Source organism: Monopterus albus, unplaced genomic scaffold, assembly GCF_001952655.1.
Source record: "Monopterus albus unplaced genomic scaffold, M_albus_1.0 scaffold41.1, whole genome shotgun sequence".
In the NCBI taxonomy this organism is placed as follows: Eukaryota; Metazoa; Chordata; class Actinopteri; order Synbranchiformes; family Synbranchidae; genus Monopterus; species Monopterus albus.
The window spans coordinates 5,660,284-5,683,426 of NW_018127921.1; the positions used below are offsets into that span (position 1 = coordinate 5,660,284).

Sequence of the window (23,143 nt, forward strand, 5' to 3'; positions counted from 1 at the left end):
CTCCATTTTCCAGGTGAGAAAGGGAATAGTGGAGTGCGTCTGAGGTGGCCCTGTTGGGCCGGTAGGCATACTGCAGGGGGTCCAGGGTGCCTGGTATACTGCTCTGAATGCGGGCCAGCACCACTCTCTCAAAACACTTCATAATGATTGGGGTGAGTGCCACTGGCCTGTAGTCATTCAGGCAGATGACCAGGCTCTTCTTGGGAAGGGGGCGATGGTTGTAGTCTGTTATAAAAATTGTGTTATTAAACATGATTTTTACTATTTAATGTGTTTTAAACTTTCAGAACACAGCCATGTGAGAAACTGGCTGAAGGACGTTTTCAATCTTCTTGTAAAACTCTGTGTACTGTAATATACTTGACTACAGACTGTTCCAGACGAAGGGAGACACAACCATCAACTGTAGGATAAGTATGTGTCCCAGTATGATTAGCATCCAAGTCGTGTTATCAGGGTGCGCCTGTTTACTATATATTATGTTATATGAACCTACCTCACTCAGACAACTCTGTATGCGCATGCTGACTTGTCTCCTTGCTTCAAGTAAAGAATACTGTTTCAAATGTTCCAGTGACTTTGTTGCTCTTTTAAAAATTCTTTTGACATGGTCTTAAAGCAGGTGCAAGAACTATGCATTGGCTGAGGGAGAGGTTGAAGATGGTGGTAAGAACATCAGCCAGCTCACTGGCACATGCCCTGAGAGCCCTCCCAGAGATGTTTTCCGGTCCTGCTACTTTGCGGGGGTTGATCTTCCTCAGGACTGTGTGTACCTGGCCTGGTGAGACAGTTAGTGGAGGGGAGTTGGGGCGATGGGTGGTCTCGGTGTTGATGTGCTGCAGGCCTTGCCACGTCCGTCTGGAGTCAGCAGTAGAATAGAAGCCATTCAGCTTCTCTCTGTACTGCCTCTTGGCCGCTGTGATGGCTTTCCTCAGTCTGTACTTCGCAGCTTTGTACTCCATCTCATCACCTGATCTGAATGCATGAGAGTGAGCACACAGCATGTGGCATACGTGACTGTTTATCCAGGGCTTCTGGTTGGGGAACCTCCTGACTTGTATGGTGGGCACAATGTTGTCAATGCAGTTATTAATGTACCCTGTCAGGTAGCGCGAGCTTTTAGCCTAGCATGGAACCCTCCTCTCTTGCCCCACGTCTGTCTCCGGATCACTGTCCTGGGGTCAGCCTGCTCGCTCGTGCTTGGTGCTTCGGGGCCTTCCTGGGGGTGATGGTGATCGTTGTTAATTTGTGGGACCAGACAATGAATTGTAGCTCCGGTGGTATGAAACCAGTAAATTCCCAGTGGCTGTGTGACTTGGCGATATCCAGCAATGCCTGTGTGTTGTATGTTAGCAGTGCATGACATTTGTGCACTGCAGAAAGAGTTAAAAAAAAAACACACACAAAAAAGAAGAAAATAAAGAAAAAGCCAGCATTCGGGAGTGGAACGCGCAAACATGACTGCCTCGGAGGGCGCCATGTATGATACAAATACTACTATAATAATTACAAGTAGCTTATCATCAATCATACAGCCACTACTATTACAGCTACAGTACTACTTTCAGTACTGGTGCAGCCTGGTGTAGTTTGGTTTTAGCTTAATCTGTGTGATCAGACCTTATTTTAGGATTGTGTCTTCAGACTGACAAACTGAGGGCTCCCAAAGCTTGTTTTTGCTCACTAGCTCAAGACACAAGGATTTGCAGATGGTACATGCACAGGGTGCGTTATCCATGGCAATATTCTTAAAAAAAAAATGACAGGGGCACTAAATATAATGTGAAGCAGCAACAAGTCTACAGCTGTGTTCAGAGTCCACAGAATAGTGTGTTTGGTATTTTATACTGTTGCCTAGTGAGAAATATTATACCCAGTAGCGGGCTTAAATTATCCTACAGTGCATTGTAAAAACAGTAAAAATCACTGAGAGAAAACCTCTGCTGTGTATTGTGCAAATGTAAAGAAGGCTGCTTGATAAGAGATTTGTCTGAAAATGTTTTCTTCCCACATGACACACCACAGTTAATACAATTACAACTGAACTGGTACACAGCATGGGACTTTTTTCCACAGCACACATTTTGCTATGTCATATTGGAAAAAGCTGGGATGTAACTGATAATTATGCTTCTCCTGCTAAGCCAAGTCAAAATCTCTGAATTAAGATCTATTCCCTGCAGATGGGTGCCTGCACTCCACCCATCATCAACCGAGGTGTAATCAACAGATTAAGCGAACACCTGAATGGGTGTACAGAGACAACAAAACTACTGACTGAATCTAAAGCTATCATTAATTTATAAAACTGTTGCAACAGACTGATGTTTTAATTTGAATTATCGTTCAAACATCTGGTTTTGCATGTAGGTCAAAAACTTTGATAACAAAAGTGAATGAACTTAATTTAGGAACAACATATTTAATTTAGGAATAATATAGTGTTCAAAAATCACTAACTGTGTCTTTAAAACTAAGGTGTGAATGTTGCCAGACATAAAACAGCTCGGATCACCAAGGAGAATGGTGCTGTATCTACAGTGCTGCTAATGTGATGTACAAAATATGGGATTCATGAGGTAAATATGTGAACTTTTGGATCCAGAGTGCAATAATTCAGCTACAAAACTGTTAGACCGTGCAGCTTGAGCCGTTCGGAAAGATCTCAATTTTAGGCTTTTCTGAATTTGTAAAAAGTCAGCCTCATTAAATGCAACAGTGTGGGAGAAGGCTGTAATGCTGTGGAGGTTAATGCTCTGAGTGTTTGGTTTTTCTACTAACTTTAAGTATTTTTATTGCAGGGAGATTTTTCATTTATATACATTTGCTACCATTAACATAGCTTGGGGCCACATAACAGTGTTTTGTCTTCCTAAAACTAAAATGAATGTACAAAAAAAATAACAGCACTAAAATGCACCTCCTAGCAGCACTGTATCTGACCTTCTCTCCGACTGTGGAGGCAAAAAGACAAACCTTTTGGACTTTACTAGTCTGTGTTGGATACACCAAAGATAAAACTATCCTTTCACTGCATTAGGAAACGGTGTATGGAAACATCCTTTGCTGTACACAGGAGGATCCAAATTCCCATGTTTCAGCCACTTTACCTAAGAGAGGGAGATGAAGTAATAAAGCAGAGGAATCACAAGGTCACAGAGCTGCTAAATTGTGGCATATCGGCCACCCTCCAATGTCCACCAAGAAAGATGTGTGTGGTTTTGGGAGGGGATGTGCAAAGGAAAGGAAGAGTGCATGATGCTAATCAACAGCCTGGAGTCTTAGCCACACTTGTCCATCTCTGTCTTTCCCTTTCTGCCTCACTTACTTTTTTCCTTTTGGTGTTTACCCCTCCTTCTCTTCAGCGTGCTATTACTGCAGCTACACACACAGACAAGCCAATAATTTGGAGAGGTGGGAAGAGAGAGAGAGAGAGATGAAAAGGGTGAAACAGTAAAAGAGAAAGAAGGGGGAAAAGAGAGAGTGAGTAATGTAAAAGAAAATGACAGTAAAAGAGGAAGGGGAAGAGGTGATGAAATAGTGAGACAGAGTAGAAAGGGAACCCTGGTGAAGAGAGAGAGAGAAAGATGAAGGGATGTAGGGTGTGGAGGCAAAGTTAATTCCAGGGGTGGAGAAAGATAAAATGAAGCCTTGATGGAGGGAGGTGAGAGGTTGCACTCTCTTCTACTCTCCCACAGCTGTGATTATTCCAAAATACATATCCCTCTCTCTTTTGCTGTGACTCCCTTTCATTCCATCCTTTTTTACTCCACCAGCATGTTTTCTTTTTGTTTGTTTGTTTGTAGTCTCAATCATTTCCCATCCTACAACAGCTTTTATTCTCATCTTCCGTTCTATTTCAGACTCTCTCCCTCTCCTCTGTCCCCCTTGCTCCTTTCCCACTCTCTTTTTTTCTAACACATTCTTTATGCATAATTCAAGCTGAGATTCCAACATCACGGGCGTGGCCATTAAATATACATGGGGACACTGCTCCGAGGCCATTTAGTGCTGCCCTACCTTGGAGGGAGAGTACCTTCGAGGGCAGAGAGACAGAGGACAGAGAAGGACAGAGAACAGCCAGAAGAGAATGACAGTGGATGGTGAAAAGAAGAAGGGAAAGGGGGGTTGTGAGCATAAAGATACAGTTGTATCAAACATTCATTCTGCAAATCATCTCACATTCAGTCCAAGCGAAGCATTTAAAGCAAGGTAATTCATGCATGTGGCTCCTGTTTCAGGGCAATCTCCACCTGGCTCCAGCGAGCTTGCAGGTCAGATTTCACCTTTAACTTTCATTGTGCAGATGTGAATGGATGGCCAAGAGAAACACTGACGTCCTGTATTCAGAGAGGGAGAAGTTATGATTCTAGTATGTGCTGCTCTCACAGACTCACAGTTCAGTCACTTCTCCAAATATTTATTTACCCACACTGGAATGGTAATATCACACAAATTCTTATCTTGTCAAGACAATATGACATCAGTTCTAAAGGAAAAATCGGAGCAGCATCTTCACCTCCACCTTGAATCCCAAAACTCAGTTAATGTAGCACAGGTTTAAAAACAACTCATGTTCACAACTCAGATCGATTTGTATACTCTAGTTCAGTGTTTTTCCTCAGAGGTCATGAACGAGCTATGCAAGACCTCAGCATCCCACTCTCCCCATCCATCTGCATTCTGGGTGATATCTCCACACTTCACATCAATTTATTTATCCATTAACTACTGGCTTAACCTGCTAACTGTAAATAGTCCAAGGTAGAAAATATTCATAGCCAAAGAGAAAACTTTACATGTTCAAGACACCTGGTCTCCATTCTTGCAGTTGCATGTTGCTTCAGATACGTGTGAGTGATATTAAACATGTCCGGGGAGTCCAGTGTGAGTAAAGCTGGCCTTACACTAGAAGACTATGATAACTCAAAAAAGACTTTTAAAAGATTCAAGTCTGAAACCCTCATATATTTAAAGAATGTGCCATTAGAGTTTTTAGTCACAGACTATGAATTTGCAAAGATCATGCTGGTCACTATTTGCCAGACTGCAACTAGGTTTCTCTTGAGACTACTTCCCATATTCCCGTGTTTGGCTACAGCTGCACTTGTGCATAGTGTTTTGCTTGGCAAAAAGAGAGAAAAAGAAAACAAGAAGACAACACAGATTGTGGACACAATCCATGACCTTCGAATAACTGTTGAATAGTTGTCAGAGAATATCGAATAGCATTTTAACTTGAAATGCACATCCCTAGTATTTATTGCGGTTTGTGCCCACTCCCTGTTTGGTGCTAGAGAGAGAGATCACCTACTCATTGTTTATGATGTTCACATCACTGTCTGCATAAGCTAAGAGTAAAGACTTGCGATAATATTAAACATTTTTGATTTTATCTGAAATTCAAGACAAGCAAAAGACAGGCTTAAAACAGCTCGGATCACCACTTTACACCAAATGAGATGACGTGAGCGTGACACCACTGTAGCAAGACTCTCATGATTTTAGTCTGACGTTGGAAATTTATCTGTGACACAAAATTTAATTACTTGAAAAATCGTTAGGGATAAGGCCAGCATAACACAACCATAAGATAGGCACTTACAACTCCTCAATATTATAAAAAAATAAATTCAATTTTATCATCTGTCTCGACAAATGCAAGCTAAACAGTGAAATTACACAATTAATGTTACCTTAATTACAAGGAATTCACACACCGGTGATATCACCAGGAGCAACAGGGGGTTCAGTGTCTTCCTCATAGACCCTTCCACATGTGGACTGGAGAAGCCGGAAATCGAACAACCAACTTTACGGTTAGGCGATAACGCGCTCCACTTCTTGAGCCACAGTCATGTTTTTCTGAAGTAGTAGAAAGGATGGGAGTAGAGGGAGAAACAGAAGGAAAGAGGAGACACTGCAGGAGAGTACCCCTGAAATCTTGAAAGCGGAAAGAAAGAGCAAGAAAAGAAATCTTTTCTCTCTCTCTTTCTAGGCTTCAAGCTTATAAAGTGCAATGCTCTCTCACTCTTGCAAGAAGAATGTTCTTTCCATGTCTTCTTGCCTTTCTTTTGTAAATAATATACTGCTGTTAACATGGTCAGAAAAGGTGAGAGGGGACAGAACGTGGCCAAGGAATCATCATCATCAGCAGCAGCAGCAGGAGCAGGTAGATAGTGAAGAATGAGGCATGTCATGAGCAGGTACAGCTGCCACACTTAACCTCTGTTTTCCTTCTTCCTCCCACCTGTTCTCTCTGATCTAACGTAACATGGCTGCAAGATGTAATACCACCTCCCGCAAGCTGTATTTCTCCCTCAAGCCTTCAACTGCTCTTTCAGTGAACTCGCTCTCTCTCTGATGAATAGTATTTTACTGCCTTGCCTCTTCTTATCAATCACCTTTACTGTCCTGCTCCTGTCTATCATTTTTTATTGCCCTCATCCTCCTCTTTTGGGAAACAGAAAAGAAACAGAGACAAAAATAAAAACAAAAAGCATAACCATACCAACACTACAGTAGAGTGAGAACAGAATCTGAGTAATAACCAGGAGAAAAGATGCAAGAATATGAAACCAGCAGCACACCATTTTTTCTCCATTACTGTTTTACATCGGCTCCTTTCATTGCCAAACATCATGAACATCCTTAGCAGATGTTCATTGCTCCATATCAAACATACACGATATTATCCATTGTGTTTTAGCTCTAGATCAGCAAATATAAGTTCCCCATCTCATTTCAGGCAGAACTGCTTCCATTGTTAAAATCTCTTCCCGCCTGTGAGTTCCTGACTCTTATTTTCCCTCCTCAGCTGTCCTAGTTTTACTTATAATTATAACATCTTTGAACTATTTGTGGTATTCTTCTTTGAACTTCCCAAAGCCTTCACCAGCCTCAACATTACAAATGCTGCTTGAAAGACTGGGTCAATCTAATGAAGTACTTTAGTCTCTTTTCTCCAAAACATTAAAAATGTATTCAGATTCCTGTCAGTGTCCCAGTAACATACTTGAGAAATAATCAAACATGCGTCATTCAGTTTTAAAGAACATCTGCTTTATTTCCGTTTTAAACTGGTAGTTGTAATTACTATTACTATCTCTGTATTTACCCTTTGAGGTTGCAAAACCTATGAGAGGGGCCGAGCTCTGAATGCAGCCATAGCCATTTGCTGCGCCCACTGTGCGAATGGGCACAGCCATAGCTACTGGTCGCTGTGGGCACTAAATTTTGAATGTTGGTTTGTGCATTGTGGCATATACAAATTACAGACCTGTTACTTTACTTAGCTTTTGTGACAAATCAGCATCGAACCGGGTCTTTAAGGTAGGTTACACTGTTCTTTTATTGTGTTTTCATTATGTATTAAGATAGTATGTTTGACGAAGGTTAGACATGCTAACGTTGTCACTGTAATGTACTGTACTTTGAGACAGAAGGTCGCTCATTGAAATAACCAACATAAATACGGTGGCATGCTATCATTACAGTTTGTGTTTACATTGTGAGCGCAACATGATCATTGTAGTTTATCAATGCTGCCAGCTAATAATACTGGGTCTGTCTATAACTTATAAACGTTATAATAATGAGTGATCTCTGTGTTCATGTTTGAGCCAAGTAATAAAGCTTCATAGCATTAACATTGGTATATTTGATGAAGGTTAGACACGAAGGTTAACGTTACTGTAATGTACTGCACATACAGTGGGTACGGAAAGTATTCAGACTCCCTTAAATTTTTCACTCTTTGTTATATTGCAGCCATATGCTAAAATCATTTAAGTTCATTTTTTTCCTCATTAATGTACACACAGCACCCCATATTGACAGAAAAACACAGAAGTTTTGACATTTTTGCAGATTTATTAAAAAAGAAAAACTGAAATATCACATGGTCATAAGTATTCAGACCCTTTGCTGTGACACTCATATATTTAACTTAGGTGCTGTCCATTTCTTCTGATCATCCCAGAGATGGTTCTACACCTTCATTTGAGTCCAGCTGTGTTTGATTATACTGATTGGACGTGATTAGGAAAAGCCACACACCTGTCTATATAAGACCCTACAGCTCACACTGCATGTCAGAGCAAATGAGAATCATGAGGTCAAAGGAACTGCCTGAAGAGCTCAGAGACAGAATTGTGGCAAGGCACAGATCTGGCCAAGGTTACAAAAAAATTTCTGCTGCACTTAAGGTTCCTAAGAGCACAGTGGCCTCCATAATCCTTAAATGGAAGACGTTTGGGACAACCAGAACCCTTCCTAGAGCTGGCCATCCGGCCAAACTGAGCTATCGGGGGAGAAGAGCCTCGGTGAGAGAGGTACAGAAGAACCCAAAGATGACTGTGGCTGAGCTCCAGAGATGCAGTCGGGAGATGGGAGAAAGTTGTAGAAAGTCAAAGAAAGTCAACCATCACTGCAGCCCTCCACCAGTCGGGGCTTTAGGGCAGAGTGGCCTGACGGAAGCCTCTCCTCAGTGCAAGACACATGAAAGCCTGCATGGAGTTTGCTAAAAAACACCTGAAGGACTCCAAGATGGTGAGAAATAAGATTCTCTGGTCTGATGAGACCAAGATAGAACTTTTTGGCCTTAATTCTAAGCGGTATGTGTGGAGAAAACCAGGCACTGCTCATCACCTGTCCAATACAGTCCCAACAGTGAAGCATGGTGGTGGCAGCATCATGCTATGGGGGTGTTTTTCAGCTGCAGGGACAGGACGACTGGTTGCAATCGAGGGAAGGATGAATGCGGCCAAGTACAGGGATATCCTGGACGAAAACCTTCTCCAGAGTGCTCAGGACCTCAGACTGGGCCGAAGGTTCACCTTCCAACAAGACAATGACCCTAAGCACACAGCTAAAATAACGAAGGAGTGGCTTCACAACAACTCCGTGACTGTTCTTGAATGGCCCAGCCAGAGCCCTGACTTAAACCCAATTGAGCATCTCTGGAGAGACCTGAAAATGGCTGTCCACCAACGTTTACCATCCAACCTGACAGAACTGGAGAGGATCTGCAAGGAGGAATGGCAGAGGATCCCCAAATGCAGGTGTGAAAAACTTGTTGCATCATTCCCAAAAAGACTCATGGCTGTATTAGCTCAAAAGGGTGCTTCTACTAAATACTGAGCAAAGGGTCTGAATACTTATGACCATGTGATATTTCAGTTTTTCTTTTTTAATAAATCTGCAAAAATGTCAAAAATTCTGTGTTTTTCTGTCAATATGGGGTGCTGTGTGTACATTAATGAGGAAAAAAAATGAACTTAAATGATTTTAGCATATGGCTGCAATATAACAAAGAGTGAAAAATTTAAGGGGGTCTGAATACTTTCCGTACCCACTGTATTATAATATGTGTTCATTTAGTTTTTATGTTTTGTACATTGGGGGCCCCACCCATGCGTAATGGCTTCAGGGACAAATAGAATCTGATTCCGCTTTAATAGACTCTACACATTGTTCCTCTCCGTGTCACGGATCAGGAGTGCACAGTTCCCGTGGAGGTAGGTGTGTGAACGCTATTAAAGAGCCAGCAAGCTGCGACAGTAGAACTGGTTTTAATATCTCTTTGACACAGGCAGAAACAGTAACTGTCTTTCAGGGACAAGGCGGGAAGCAGGGTCAGTTCAGTCCGAGGTCGTAATCTCCAGCAAGGCAGCAGGGTAGGCAAGGCAGGATCGCAGGTCGGTCTAAGAGGCAGGATGTCGGTATCAGGAGAGCAGGTGGACAAGAGGGGAGAGGCAAACTCACAGGTCGGTGTAACAAGCAGGGTGTCGATTTCCGGGTAGTCAGGCACAAGAGTTAGTAACGCTGGAAAGTCTAGACGGGGCATAGAACAATCTGGCAGCTCCCCACAGAATGAGGAGCTGCTATGTACTGTGGAAAACAGGTGAGCAGGATTAAGGTGCAGGTGAAACCATTGTGTTAGATGAGGTGACGTTACCAGGAGTCTGGGTGAGCTGGAGGCAGGGAGGGGTAGGATCATGACACTCCGTATACACACATACAGATAATACTCAGAGAGACTCTGTGTCTTTGACTCTTTTCATCTCCACTCCAAAAAAGATACATTTAATGCTCTTCAGAAAGCTCTATGTCCTGAGCACACACATTCATGTGGACACAGATAAATGCACATGTTAACATCCGCAGTTTCAATAAACACATTTCCAGTGAGCTCTTGTTTCTCATCAGAGACCTTGCTTAAACTTTAAATTGCCCTCCTATCTGTTCAAATATGGTAGGTGTACTGTACATATAATACATATGTTTATATCTTGTCTGTGTTAAATTATTGGTTTTTATGAATCTTTTACACTGTTGAGCTGTAACAGTTATACAGCATATCAGTGTTTAACTAACATACTCATATCCTTCTTATTTACTTATTAAACTATCATTCTGTTTTTCTATATTATAATGTTCCTATTATTATCACTATTATTATCTTCTCAACTTCACACTGACACATTTTCAAGTGCATTTATATATGGAAAAACTGCTCATTTAACTTGCCTGCATGTCATTTTCAAAGGATTTGCACTATTCATGTGGCTAACAAATCCAATTTAGTCAGCGTTCAAACACTACATATGGCTCTTACAAATGAATCATCTCCAGGCAACACTCAACAAATGAATGCAATAAATTATTTCAGGGGGACAATTAAGTCTCCCTTCATTAACCAGTTGCTCATTAAGTCTCATGATCACATCCTACCCGTCTGTAAGGACCCTGATATATCCCCACTGCAGAAGATTCAAAGTGAAGCCATGTGCACACACATGCATGCTCACACATAAACAAGGAATACTGACACACAAATCAGCACAAAACTGAGACGCGCTCATGCCCTAATGAGGTGTCCTGTTTGCATGTTCAATGTGCTCTGTGGCCTCATTATCATCATCCTCCTAATGCATATTGTCTTCCAGTGAAAGAAATCAACACCACATCATTGCACTCCAGAGGAAGCCACAGTCTCTCCTGCTCGCTTAGTCTTTTCACCTTTTTATCTTTGTCTTTTTATTTCTGCGTCTTTGTCCTTTAGTCTTGATTTCTGCCCCTCTGTCTCTCATTAAATCCCTTCTCTCTTGCTCTTAATGCCTCTTTTCTCTCTTTGTGCTTCACTCTCTTTCTTGCTATGTCTCTTTTACTGTGCATTATGTCCCGTCTTTGCCATCTCTCCTGTCATTATTTCATCAAACAATCTGCAGGATTAGGACAACACAGTTGAGCAAACTCTGCTTGACTTTGAGAATAATAGCAAATCTGTAAGGAATTGGCATCTGAATAAAATTACCACATATCCTGTTAATTGCATTTGAATGCAGCTGTTGTTATCCTTTGCAAAGCTGAATGCCAAATTGATTTGTAATTCAGAGGGTGTTGCTGTGCCTGAAAAGGAGATTGTTCTAACACAGCTTTTAAGTGCATAAAAGCCCCAGCCTGCTGTATGTTCCAAGGGTATGAGCAAACTTTTTCTCTCACTAATTTGCTTAACTGCAGAAAGTGTCTGATTGTATTTGTATTTGCATTACATGTCATACAATGTATGGTGCTGAAATCCACGTCAAACAATAGAGAGCTGTGCACAGGAAAGCAATTACAGAGGTGCTAATATACAGGCAGACGAATATATCAGCAATATCACACAGTGCAGCAGTTGACTCCACAGACATACAGAGAAGAAAGGAGGCTGTGGCTGAACTATGGCAGCAACTGGAAGGCTCGTGCCTTACATATGCATATGTAAGGCAAACTTTGTTGAGATGTAAAACCTTGAGTAATAGTGCACACACACTGCTCACACTGTCAGTGAAGCAGTATAGGAGAGTGTGGGAAAACCTTCTGCTTCTGACCTTGGTCCTGACACACTCCCTCAAAACCACCAACAAAGACACTGTGTGTGTGCAAAATAGGAGTGTTTCCTAAATTCCCTGAAGCAAAGTCATTCCATTTGCTCTCACCAGGGGACAGCCACCACTTATCAATTTATGAATTGAATTTCATTTTCAGCTTCCGACACACAGCATGTGAGTGTCACTGAGTGAAAGGCGCCTTTGACTTCATTGTAAGATAGTGAGAACTTCCTGGTTACAGAGCAGACAAAGCCACACACAGCCCATTAGTGATAATACTGATGTAAATGCAGTTTAAATGAAGGGCAATTTGTCATTGTATTCATAACTGATAGACTATACCTACAGGGTTTCCAGTGAAAACATTAGGTAATACTCTATTAGCTGTAGCCAAGGTTTGCAAGATGATTTCAGAAGTGACAAAATTCTCAAGGGTTCAACAATCCATAATGCCTCTGTAATTACCAACCATGCACAAACACAATCAATATCCAAGGATGAAGCAGTTAGTTTCTAAGGAAGAGTGGTTGAAGGGAAAAATAAAAACAAAGATTAAGAGAAATAAATTATATGGCACTGCATGCATATCTTTGATCAGAGGAGCAGAAAACAAGAGCAGGGCAGTGAGAGAGAGGATGTTGCAGGTTCTAGGTTATGATTTCTGTGTTAACCTTAAAGGTATGAAAGCCCAGAGCAGCACCTACAGTATCTGTTCATCATTATACAAATCAATAGTATGCTCATTAATTCAATCCCCGGTAGTTCCAAAGGTAAATGCACACCGAAAACAAAACTGAGCAGCATATGAGCTTGACTAAGAACACAATAGGCAGTGCTACAGCTGCTGTTTCACACACTGCAACAGCTGTAATGATGACTATTTAAAGGAGACAACTTCCTGTTTAAATTCTGCAAGGCCTGCAGAGGCAAAATTATATAGAAATGTGTATAATTTTAACAATTACAATTCCCAAAACTGATTTCTTAAAAGGAGGAGGGGCTTACAATTGTCCGCTTAGTGGATCTCCCTCTAAAATACATTACTGCAACCACCTGGTTTCCACATGAGGATTAACATACTTTCATCTTATTATACTATATTTTATGCCGCCCCCCTCTCCCCACTCTGCATCATCCCTCTACATCATCCCACAGAGAAGAAAGAGTTTAGAGATATTCTTCAAAAGAGGCACCAGTAACAAAAGAAACATCAACAACTTTTGTTCAACTTGATTTCTCTCAGCTGTGATTGTCAGCAAGTGGCCTCCTCCGTGGCTGAGCACAGTCACAAATAAATAAATAAATAAAATTAGTGGCTGCTTTCTTGAGAATTTGAATGTGGAATAATTTTTCACACAATGTTCTTTGAACCTCTTTTGTCTGCTGCTAAATTAAAAGAGTCTCTCTCTCTCTCTCTCTGCTGTATTTGCTTTCTGAGCCCCTTGTGTTGAGTGGGCGACTAGCTGTGACTGCCGCTGTCAGATTAGCATCTTTAGAAAAGACATATGCTCATGCTTATGTGTGTGCGTGTGTGTCCTCCATACTATTTTCAGACTTTCACACATGCTGCATTATTCATGTTAAACCATGCGGAGAATGATGCAATCTTGTGTCACATAACACCACTGCTCTGGTTAATATTACATACATGGATATGTTCACAAAATACTGAAGACTCTCACACACACACACATAAATGCTGGTACACTTAGCCAATCATACTGTTTTATATCAGTGGACACATAAGATTCACTCCCTCACTGACAAACAATGCTTACACATGTACACATACAAAAACAAAGCACTAAATTGTATTGCAAATGAGAACAAGGCACCGCAAAGCGAGAATGGCACTGTGTTCAAGTGCTGTTACCGTGACAGATCCCAGCCTAAATCATGTTTAGTAGTTGTTCTTGATTAATATGCAAATCTTCCATTAAACGCACAAGCAGGTTGTTAACAAGTGTGTTCAAACTTGCACATGCTCACACACATACATGTACTGTATGGATTTCTGAAAGAAGACAGGCAGAAAATGTGTGGCCACAAACACACACACAAGCTGTGAAAGAGCGTGGGATAGATGTGGATGTGAAATGCCATGGGCGTCATTACTGGACTCATATTTCATAATCATACGGCTATCCATCAGCCCTGTTCAGCTAATGATGACAATGCCAACACACATAAACACACTCACACAAATACACACATAGGGATATACAACTATTTTCTCCCACAGATGTACAGTAAGGGCTGCAAGGACAAACATGAGCAGCACAAAGAGAAGCCACACTGTTGTATTGCACACACATGAGCACTCACAAGAATGCTCATTTAGGCCCACACGTACTAGAAAACACACTAAAATAAGGATGTGTCCTATCAAACCACATACACTCGCATGCATGCACAAACATAGCCTGCAATGAATGAAGTGGCTATTGACAGATTTCAGCAGTAATTGATACCCATGTTTGGCAGCCATTTTTATTTGGCTCAACCACAATCCAAAGCCGTTCCTTACAAGCATCACTTGACACATCTCGACACATCCCTTCTAACACACACGCAAATCTGAACACATGAGATAAAACCACACTTTGGGCTTCTAAAGGGAAATGCACAGGCTTTACAAAACAATGGCCTACCAGCAGACAGACTACATTTTAATTGGATGTCATCACTGAACTGAACTTTATTTCGCCAGTGATGATGAGTTGGGAATGGGTGTACACATGCCGGCCATGGTGAGAGGAGAGGAGAGGAGAGGAGAGGAGAGGAGAGGAGAGGAGAGGAGAGGAGGGGAGAGGAGAGGAGGAGAGGAGAGGAGAGTTAACAAGTGTGTTCAAACTTGCACATGCTCACACACATACATGTACTGTATGGATTTCTGAAAGAAGACAGGCAGAAAATGTATGGTCACAAACACACACACAAGCTGTGAAAGAGAGTGGGATGGATGTGAGGAGAGGAAAGGAGAGGAGGTAAACCTTACCTTAAACAGTCGCAGGATGTTGGCCACCATGATGGACACTGAGCTGGCTGAGGCTCCAATCACCCCTACAATTTTATCCGGCTTGGTGAAGATCGGAGGGTCTCCATTAGCACAGCGGACATCGGAGCCATCCCTCTCTATCAAGGCCTGCACAAAAGTCAGGGACTGCTCCAGAGCATATGTGTCCCTGGAGCAGGTATCCAAGATCCGGGCCCCCAGCGTGATGTTGGGCAGCAGCTCTGGGTCCTTGTTGATCAGGTCAATAGCAAACATCATGGCTTCCAAACGATGGATGCCCTTCTCTTTTTTCAGCTCCCCACATGGCGTGCCCCGGTCCCCCCGGGAGTGGACAGGAAATAATCCACCGAGGATGATGTCCCCATCCAGTCGGATGGAGTGGGCATACTCTGGTGCCACCTGGGGTTCTGTGGGGATTCGCTGGGGGGAAGTGACAGGAAGGAGCCAAGTGTAGGAAGTAGCCACAAGCAGGAAGATGACAGAGGGAGACTGTGGGTAGGAAGTAGAAATCCACAGTGATTCCATGATCAGCAAATAAGACAGCTGAAAGGAAAGGCGATCTTAGAGGCTTCCTGTTAGGTATTCCAAAACTGAGGCAGTGTCTTTAGGAATATTAAAGAGTAGAACTTTCCTACTGGTCAAAAAGTGTGGAGTGATGGACCCCAGGGATGGAGCTAGCCAAGCCCCATGAGTGAATCATATTCCAGAAGAGAAAGTGTGATGAAAAAGAGTGGCAGAGGAGAAATGTGGCAAAAGGTTGTATTTAACCTAGAGAGGGCGTAGAGTCTCTAATCCACAAGTCACATTTTCCAGTAAGGCCTGTTTAAGAGAAACAGAGAGAAGACATCTAAGTACCAGTGTGATATGAACATCAAGATACTGCAGGGATGTGCGGTCCACCTGAAAAACATGTACACCGCTCACAGTCAGAGCAAAACTGCAGTTAATCATAGCAAAAATTTGTCTCAAATGTAAACACATTCATACGTCTGCACACACCCACACAGGGCTTAATCTTTCCAGGAGACCTGTCAAAATTTGCACTGCCATTCTGTAATTGAAAACCCAGAGTATGTCAATTTGTAGTCACCTCTACACACACAAACACACACTCACACGTCTCTTGGCACATTGATGAGTGGAACAGGTATTAAAATGCCAGCAGAGAACCTTGGCAAGCTCCTCCGGCTAGTCACATGAAGGCACAGACTACCTGCTGTAGAGGAGATGTGGAAGAGATAGATAGATAGAAAGACAGAGAGAGAGAGGAGGAGGAAAAGGAAAGAGGGAGAGAGATGCAGGAGGACAGATGGAGGAGAGAAAGAGACAGAAAGAGAAACCATATGTGACAGTGTGAGAGAAACAGAGACAGCAGTGAAAAAAAGAGAGAGGTGCCTTGGAGCAAGTGTTCTGCATCATTCAAACACCTGCTGTTTCTGCTGCAGCTAAATGAACACATCACATCGAGTACACCCTACTCCACACACACACACACACACACACACAAACACACAGAAAGAGAGAGAGAGAAAGAGAGCTTGAAATCACAACAGGTAGATTTCTTGTTGAATGTTGTTTCTTCATTTTAACCATACTAAATGTTGATATGCTATTTCTGCTTTCATCTACTGCAGAGAGGTAGCACTTCTATCCCTGGTAGTAATAATGTCATGCTGCACATTAAACGGCCAAATCCCTGAAAAGCGCAAGTTAGTTTGAGCTGAAACTGAAAATTGGTTGTGACAAACTGGTTACTTGCTAAAGTACATGATATGGGTGTTAATGCGCATTAGTGGAGGCCCTGGGGGTTGTCTTCCCATTTCTCTTTCCTGATCCAAAATCCCTGATTTAAATTTTTGCACTGACACTCTTTAAAGTGAGTAAGTAATTAACTCAAATTTTGATCCTTGAAATAAATGAAGGGAATAACGGTGGGTGTTGCCTTTCCCTTACATTTAACCTTAAGTCTGTGGTTAACAAACAAAGCATTCATTATATGGCTAGCTTACTAGGAATATTTAGCTCTTAGTGTTTAGCTAGAAATTAAAACTAGATGGAGAATTACACCAGATTTTGCAGTGAAATCAGACCCCTTCTCTTGTGTTTAAGGTCTTTTGGTTGACATAGATTTCATTACACCATATCTACACATTCACACATTATAGGTGTCCAGCTCATTTTAATACATACATGGTTAGTTTTTAAGATGGCCCATTTTACATAGGTTAGCAAATTAATTAGCCTTGTGTTTCACTCCATTGCTGGAGTACTATCCAAATCTTAAAACATGTTAATCTGTGGGCTATAGAGGTACTAGTAGGTTTTATAACCTCTGAACAGTGCCAGACTAGCTGTGTAGCCCTTTTCCAGTATTATGCTAAGCTAAGCTAACTGGCAGCAGCCTGTAGCCTCCTATAGCCTACAAAAGAACACACCCTTCTACCTCTCAATGATGCCCTAATTAAGCATATTTCCCAAAATGTCAAAGCTATTTATTTAAGAAAGCAATAGGTATTCTACATGAGAAGATGTGTCCATATATCAGTCAGAGACTTATTCACACTCAGCTTCCATTTTCAAAAATTTAAGTGGAATATATTCTATGTACATATGAACCCAGGCTATATTCAAGCAGCCAGTTTGTGAGAAAGGGGGTGTCCGCAGTTCATTTTTGTCCTGGGGTCCCCAAGAGGAATAATATGGTCCTGCTTATAGTATGCTACAGGAGTTCATATTTATAATCTTGAACTGCATCTGTTCCTGCTGGCCCACGATCAAATCCCACATTGTTATTCCAAAATACTTCCCACTATCTCACTGAAGTTGCAAAACAACAGAAAAAGACTGTCTTTACGGACAGTAAAGCACCATTTACAATACTTTTCAAAATATTCAGCAGGCCTGCTTAATTCTACCCATAAGGGCCCCTAACTGGTTTTGGGCTCAGATCTCACCACAGCATGCGCCAATCTCTCAATAAATTCATTTATAATTTGATTCTGTCCCAATTAATTCATCAGTTTCTCTCCACTCTAAATGGAATTAGGTCAAAGCCACTCACACACAGCCAAGGCCCTGCTATGATTAAAAGCCCTGCTTTATAGGTTAGCCAGCTCTGATTCATCTGCTAACACCATGTACTCTACTTGCTGTAAATATTGTTTATTCAACACTTTTCCTTTGGATTCAGGTTGGCTCAGAGCAGAATAGATCCAAATTAGGCTCAGGGTCATGTCATTTAGCCTTACTGCATGCAGTCATATGACTCCACTTAATATCTACTTCTGACTAGGGTCCAATATAGCTCTCAGACTCAACGTCTGTTCATCATCTTTCTTGTTTCTGCGACTTATTTAATCTTTCTGGCTCTTAATATTTGGCAGAAACAGAATCTTCCCAAACAGAGAGCCACCGTGTGGACTTAAGCTCACCTACAGTGGAGCACAGTATAAAAAAAAATAAATAAAAAATAAAGGTTACATTCTCTGTATGTCCGTGCAGATTCTCAGTCATCCAGGTCATAGTAAGCTGAAAAAAGTTAGAAAAATCAACTGGACTAGGTTTTTAGGTCAAAGACGTTTCACCTCTCATCCAAGAGGCTTCTTCCGTTTTTTCAGATTCTCTGTATGTGTAACTATATCTAAATGTCTTGAGAAGGGACAAAGCATCAGGGCAATGAATGTCTTGTGACTGAACTGAGACCCTGAGTTTTCTCATTTTCATTCGCGCTCACTGAAAGTTTTGCATGAGGTGAAAAGCTTTGACATCCTCACCTGTAGGTTCATATATTACACACCTGGTCTTACTCTTAATAACCCAATTTAGCTATTAATATTCCTCTGCTAGTCCACTACTCCTGTGAGATTTCTTGTACTTTGTGATACTTTACATAGGCTCAGAACCAGATTTCTTCTTCTCCATCGTGGCATTCAGAGGAAGGAGGTTTCCTGCACTGTGGTGGTTAGTGGCTCAAAGATGAAGAGGGCTAAACCCCAAGAGGCTGCAGCTGGATCATCGCTCTTCTTTAATTCAAATCCACAGCTAGATTTCTAGGTGAGTGTTGTCCACTTGTTGTTCTGCTCTGATTTTATCTCGTCTCCTCTTCTTTGCTTTCTACTATTTTTATCCCCACCCCCACCTTCACTCCTCCCTGCTCCACACCTGCCCTCCCCGCCTTTTCTCTCTATCTCCTCTTCCCCCTCTTCAGTTCCTTCACCTCCCCTGATTCATTCCCTACCACCACCACCATCCCCTCCTCTCTCTCTCTCTCCTCTGTTGCATCGCCTTCTGCAGGCCTCCTCATCTCTCTGAGGAGCATGCTGCTCTTTTCAGAAAGTGATAGCTTTTCTGCAGCCCTGCTTTCTCTATCCTTTGCTCCTCATTCTCTCCCTACTTCCCTCTAAGAAGGTGCTTCTCAGAGTCTCTCGTTCAACAACTGCTGTCGCGCTCTCTGTCATCCCCTTCTTGGTCTTCTCAGATTCACATCTCACATTTTTTCCCCTCCACCTGTTCCCTCCTTTGTGCTCAACCAATCTCACATGTTCCAGTAGCTTTTGTTTTTTCACCATGGGTCAAAGATGCACTCAGTCTTCCCTCAGTACAGCCACCTGCTTCTTGTACACACACTTCTTTGGATTCTCCCTCTATTCAGTGTGTTATGGTCTTACCCAGACTAAGATTAAATAAATAAATAAATGTTTGGTGAAATGCTATATGAAACACTTCCTTATGACATCCATGCTTTATATAAATCCCATGCACCCCCCTCTGCACATACACGGTTCCCATGAATGTTACCTACAAATAAGAACACTTTTAATTCATTTTCATTCACTTTAGACCTTTTCAGTTGTTTCCATACATGGATAAAGGCCTATAGATGCTGTAGCTCTGGCATTATTTTTAAACACATCATTCTGATGTGATTCAAGTTGTATGTCTGGAGATAAAGCACAGCCCAGGCATTCACAAATAAGACTATCTGAAATCAAAGTCTTGGGGTGTATGCTCATTATGCAGCCCTATAGGCTCCTTTCTGTACAGGAGTGGTTAAATTTTGCTTGCACACTGATTAAGATGCTGCCATCAGCAAAAGCACAAAAACACCAGTGCAATATCTGTAGGAACAGTAAATTACAAAGCTTAGTTTCTCTTGTTTCCTTTTAAATACTCCACTCACAAAATATTTAGTACTGAGTGAAACATTCCTCATTACATGTACTGTTAAGACATTACTCACCTTCCCTCTATTCCACGGAATCCGTGTGAAATAACAAGTATGAATAATAAAAAAAAAACAGTACAGTTCCATAGGAAATAGGCAGCAAGTCAAATATAGATAATGCTGTAAATAAGACGGACTGCCCAGGGAAATGTAATGATGCCACACACGAGAGGGAGAAAACAGCCACAGAAAAACGAGGAAAAATGGGGCAATAGCATTTGGTCAGAATGGAGAAAAATACGAAATGATAATATGTAAGATACCTCAGAAAATCAGATTCATCCAGTAGTGAGTGAAGGGTGTGAAGCGCCGTACCCAGCCTCCACCACGGACCGCTTGTTGTCCCTGGACGCCTCAGGCAACTTCCTTGCGGAGCTCAGCAGTTTTCTTCCCCAAGATTTCAGTCCTCTTGGAGTGAATTTTCCCCACAATAGCAAAAATTGTTTAAGAAAAATCAGACCATCCACAAGACGGAGACATGAACAAATAGATGTGATAGATCTTTAAAAAGTCCTCCGTCATAAACAGGAAAACTGATTTTACTGGCGAAAATGCAGTTATTGATCCCGCAATTGTTTAAGGAGACAACAGGGGGAGGCTGCCTGTAATGAAGTCGAAACCCAAGAATGAGTGTGATACAGAGAGAGAGAGAGAGAGAGAGAGAGAGAGAGAGAGAGAGAGAGAGAGAGAGAGAGGCAAAGGAATTCACCATTCATCAGACACATGGACAATGTCAGTCCTGATCAATAATGCTGGGAAAACCCACCTGATTTGTACCCATTGTCCTCTCTAAGCTTTCCGGACTTTATGGATAAAACCTTCACGTGAAGCCCACTCGTGTCGCTCCACGTACGGACGCGTGCACAATCCTCTTGAGTTCCTCCGGTTGCGGGTGCTAAAGGGACAACGCACGACTCTGAAGAACAACAACCTCCGAAACATGAATTTCAGGCATGGGGTCTACTTAAACCCGCCCTCTCTAAATTCTCGTCTAATTTCACCGCTGTGGACCAGCAGACACCACCCATTCAATCAAGTTTATGACTAATCAATAACGAGCTTTGGGAATTTAAACAAATTAATAAGTCATCAAAATCTGCGCACTGGGGCGCTGCGCCACAGTAATGATTGCCTGGACTTCAGTCATTTTTTTTACTGCTCCCATTGATTCCCTTCTTGTAAAACCAAAGCACCGTGGCTTTTTGTGGAATTAAATAAATGAAGCGCATCCCATCTCCTGTGTAATAACAATTTCATAAGAAATGTGGAGTGAGAAACCAGGCAGTCGAAATAGACCTGAGTGTTCTCTCGTGTGACAGTGTGGAATGAGTGGATAACTGTCCAATTTGTGGCTGTCAACTGGAGAGAGCGATGGAGGGATGCGGAGCAATGACGCCATCTCGTGGCGAAAGATAAGTAGATGCAACAGTTACAAAGCAGGCGGGGTCCTCAGGCTGATAAAATACAGTCATGATCTTTCGTGTGTTTATTGAATACACCCATTAAATATACAAAGTCATGGTGGAAAAAGTAATGGCAACAGGAGGCTTCTGATGTCACTAAACATCAACTGAAGTCAGGTGTTAGTAAACCTGGAGTCCAGTCAATGAAAGGACACTCAAATAGTGTCACTGTGCTATTCACAAGCAGCATCAGCTGATGTGAGCCATGCCTTGCAAGAAATAAAATAAAATAAAAAATCTCAGAACACCTATGATCAAGAGTTGTTGATTTGCATGTAAATGCAAATGGTTATACAGTCATCTGCATGGTTTGGTACTGTGGCTACTCTCCATAGAAGTGGGCCCCCAACCAAGATCACTCAGAATTAGAATCAGAATCTGCTTTATTGGCCAGGTGTGTCAGACACACAAGGAATTTCACTCTGGTACAGCAGCTCTCAATGTGCTTGTATATATCCCCATGCAAGGGACAAGTAAACAGAAAACCAACATAAAGAAAGTGCAAGTAACCAAGGCTTCCATCGCTGTCTGTGCCATCTTTTTCACTTCACTCCAAAGGCACAAAGCAGAATGCTCAGTAAGGTAAAAAAAGAACCTGTGGAATGAACTCAATAGTCCCATTCACACCAGAGAATACTGCTGAACAGAAGCAGCTCTACCAGGAAGAATGGTCAAAAATTCCTCCTGAACATTTTGCGGCTCTAATCCACAGCTATAGGAAGCGCTTGATTTTGATTTGATTTGATTTGATTTATTCTTTCAAACATGTAACGACAGTCAATATGTCAACACACATAATTTCACACATATCCACAAATGCATTATCAATTTGCTTATACCTAGTACATGCTTGAACGGAGTAGGAAGAAGTTAGACTTATCTAGTCCTACCCCATAACATCATCTTACCATCATTGGTTTGCAAGCAGTATTACTACATAGATAATTTTGTTCGACACCACGCTAGTGATATACTAAAGAATATTAGACTGTTAACATTCTTACATAATTACATACTTTGATAATTATCTTCTACATCACACAAGTAGAAATATTACATAGTGTTAACATTCTTACACCACACCCACAATGTTACACCTGATTAATCGTTAAACCTGTTCTTGCATATATCTTGATTGACACATACCTTTATATTTATGTTTAAACTCATCAATTCTCTTACTATTTTTTATGTCCACACTTAAATTATTCCATAGTTTTACCCCACTTATGGAAATACAGAATCTTTTTTTGATTGTACGTGTAGCATGAATTTTATAATTTAACTGACCCCTTAAATTGAGGTCATCGCTGCCAAAAGCGGCTGAAACCAGATATTAAAAGACTGTTGCCATTATTTCTTTCACCATCACTTTGTATGTTTAATGGGTGTGTTTTATCATCTTCGAAATATGTTTCAAGGCCACCACAATAATTCCAATTCCAAAGAAGCCCCACCCAACCAGTTACAATGACTATCAGCCTGTAGCACTGACTTCTATTATTATGAAGTGCTTTGAGCGGCTGGTCATGCAGAACGTCAGGTCCATCCTTCCTCCCTCTCA

At 41.7% G+C, this 23,143-nt stretch overlaps 1 protein-coding gene across 5 annotated transcripts in view; it reads right to left on the minus strand.

The window, feature by feature from the left end:
- The window catches only part of grm8a (glutamate receptor, metabotropic 8a), a 388,925-nt gene extending 367,590 nt beyond the window's left edge, over positions 1-21,335 (minus strand). For 3 of the 5 annotated variants that reach the window (XM_020599499.1, XM_020599495.1, XM_020599498.1), the window contains exons 1-3: positions 20,883-21,335; positions 20,380-20,718; positions 14,875-15,711 (exon numbers count right to left, since the gene is read on the minus strand). In XM_020599499.1, the coding sequence (XP_020455155.1) occupies positions 14,875-15,417 (543 nt within the window). In that variant the 5' untranslated portion in view covers positions 15,418-15,711; positions 20,380-20,718; positions 20,883-21,335. The remainder of the gene's footprint in view (positions 1-14,874; positions 15,712-20,379; positions 20,719-20,882) is intronic. The other 2 variants (XM_020599496.1, XM_020599497.1) reach the window with 2 other exon arrangements.
- Between the last annotated feature and the right edge of the window lie 1,808 nt (positions 21,336-23,143).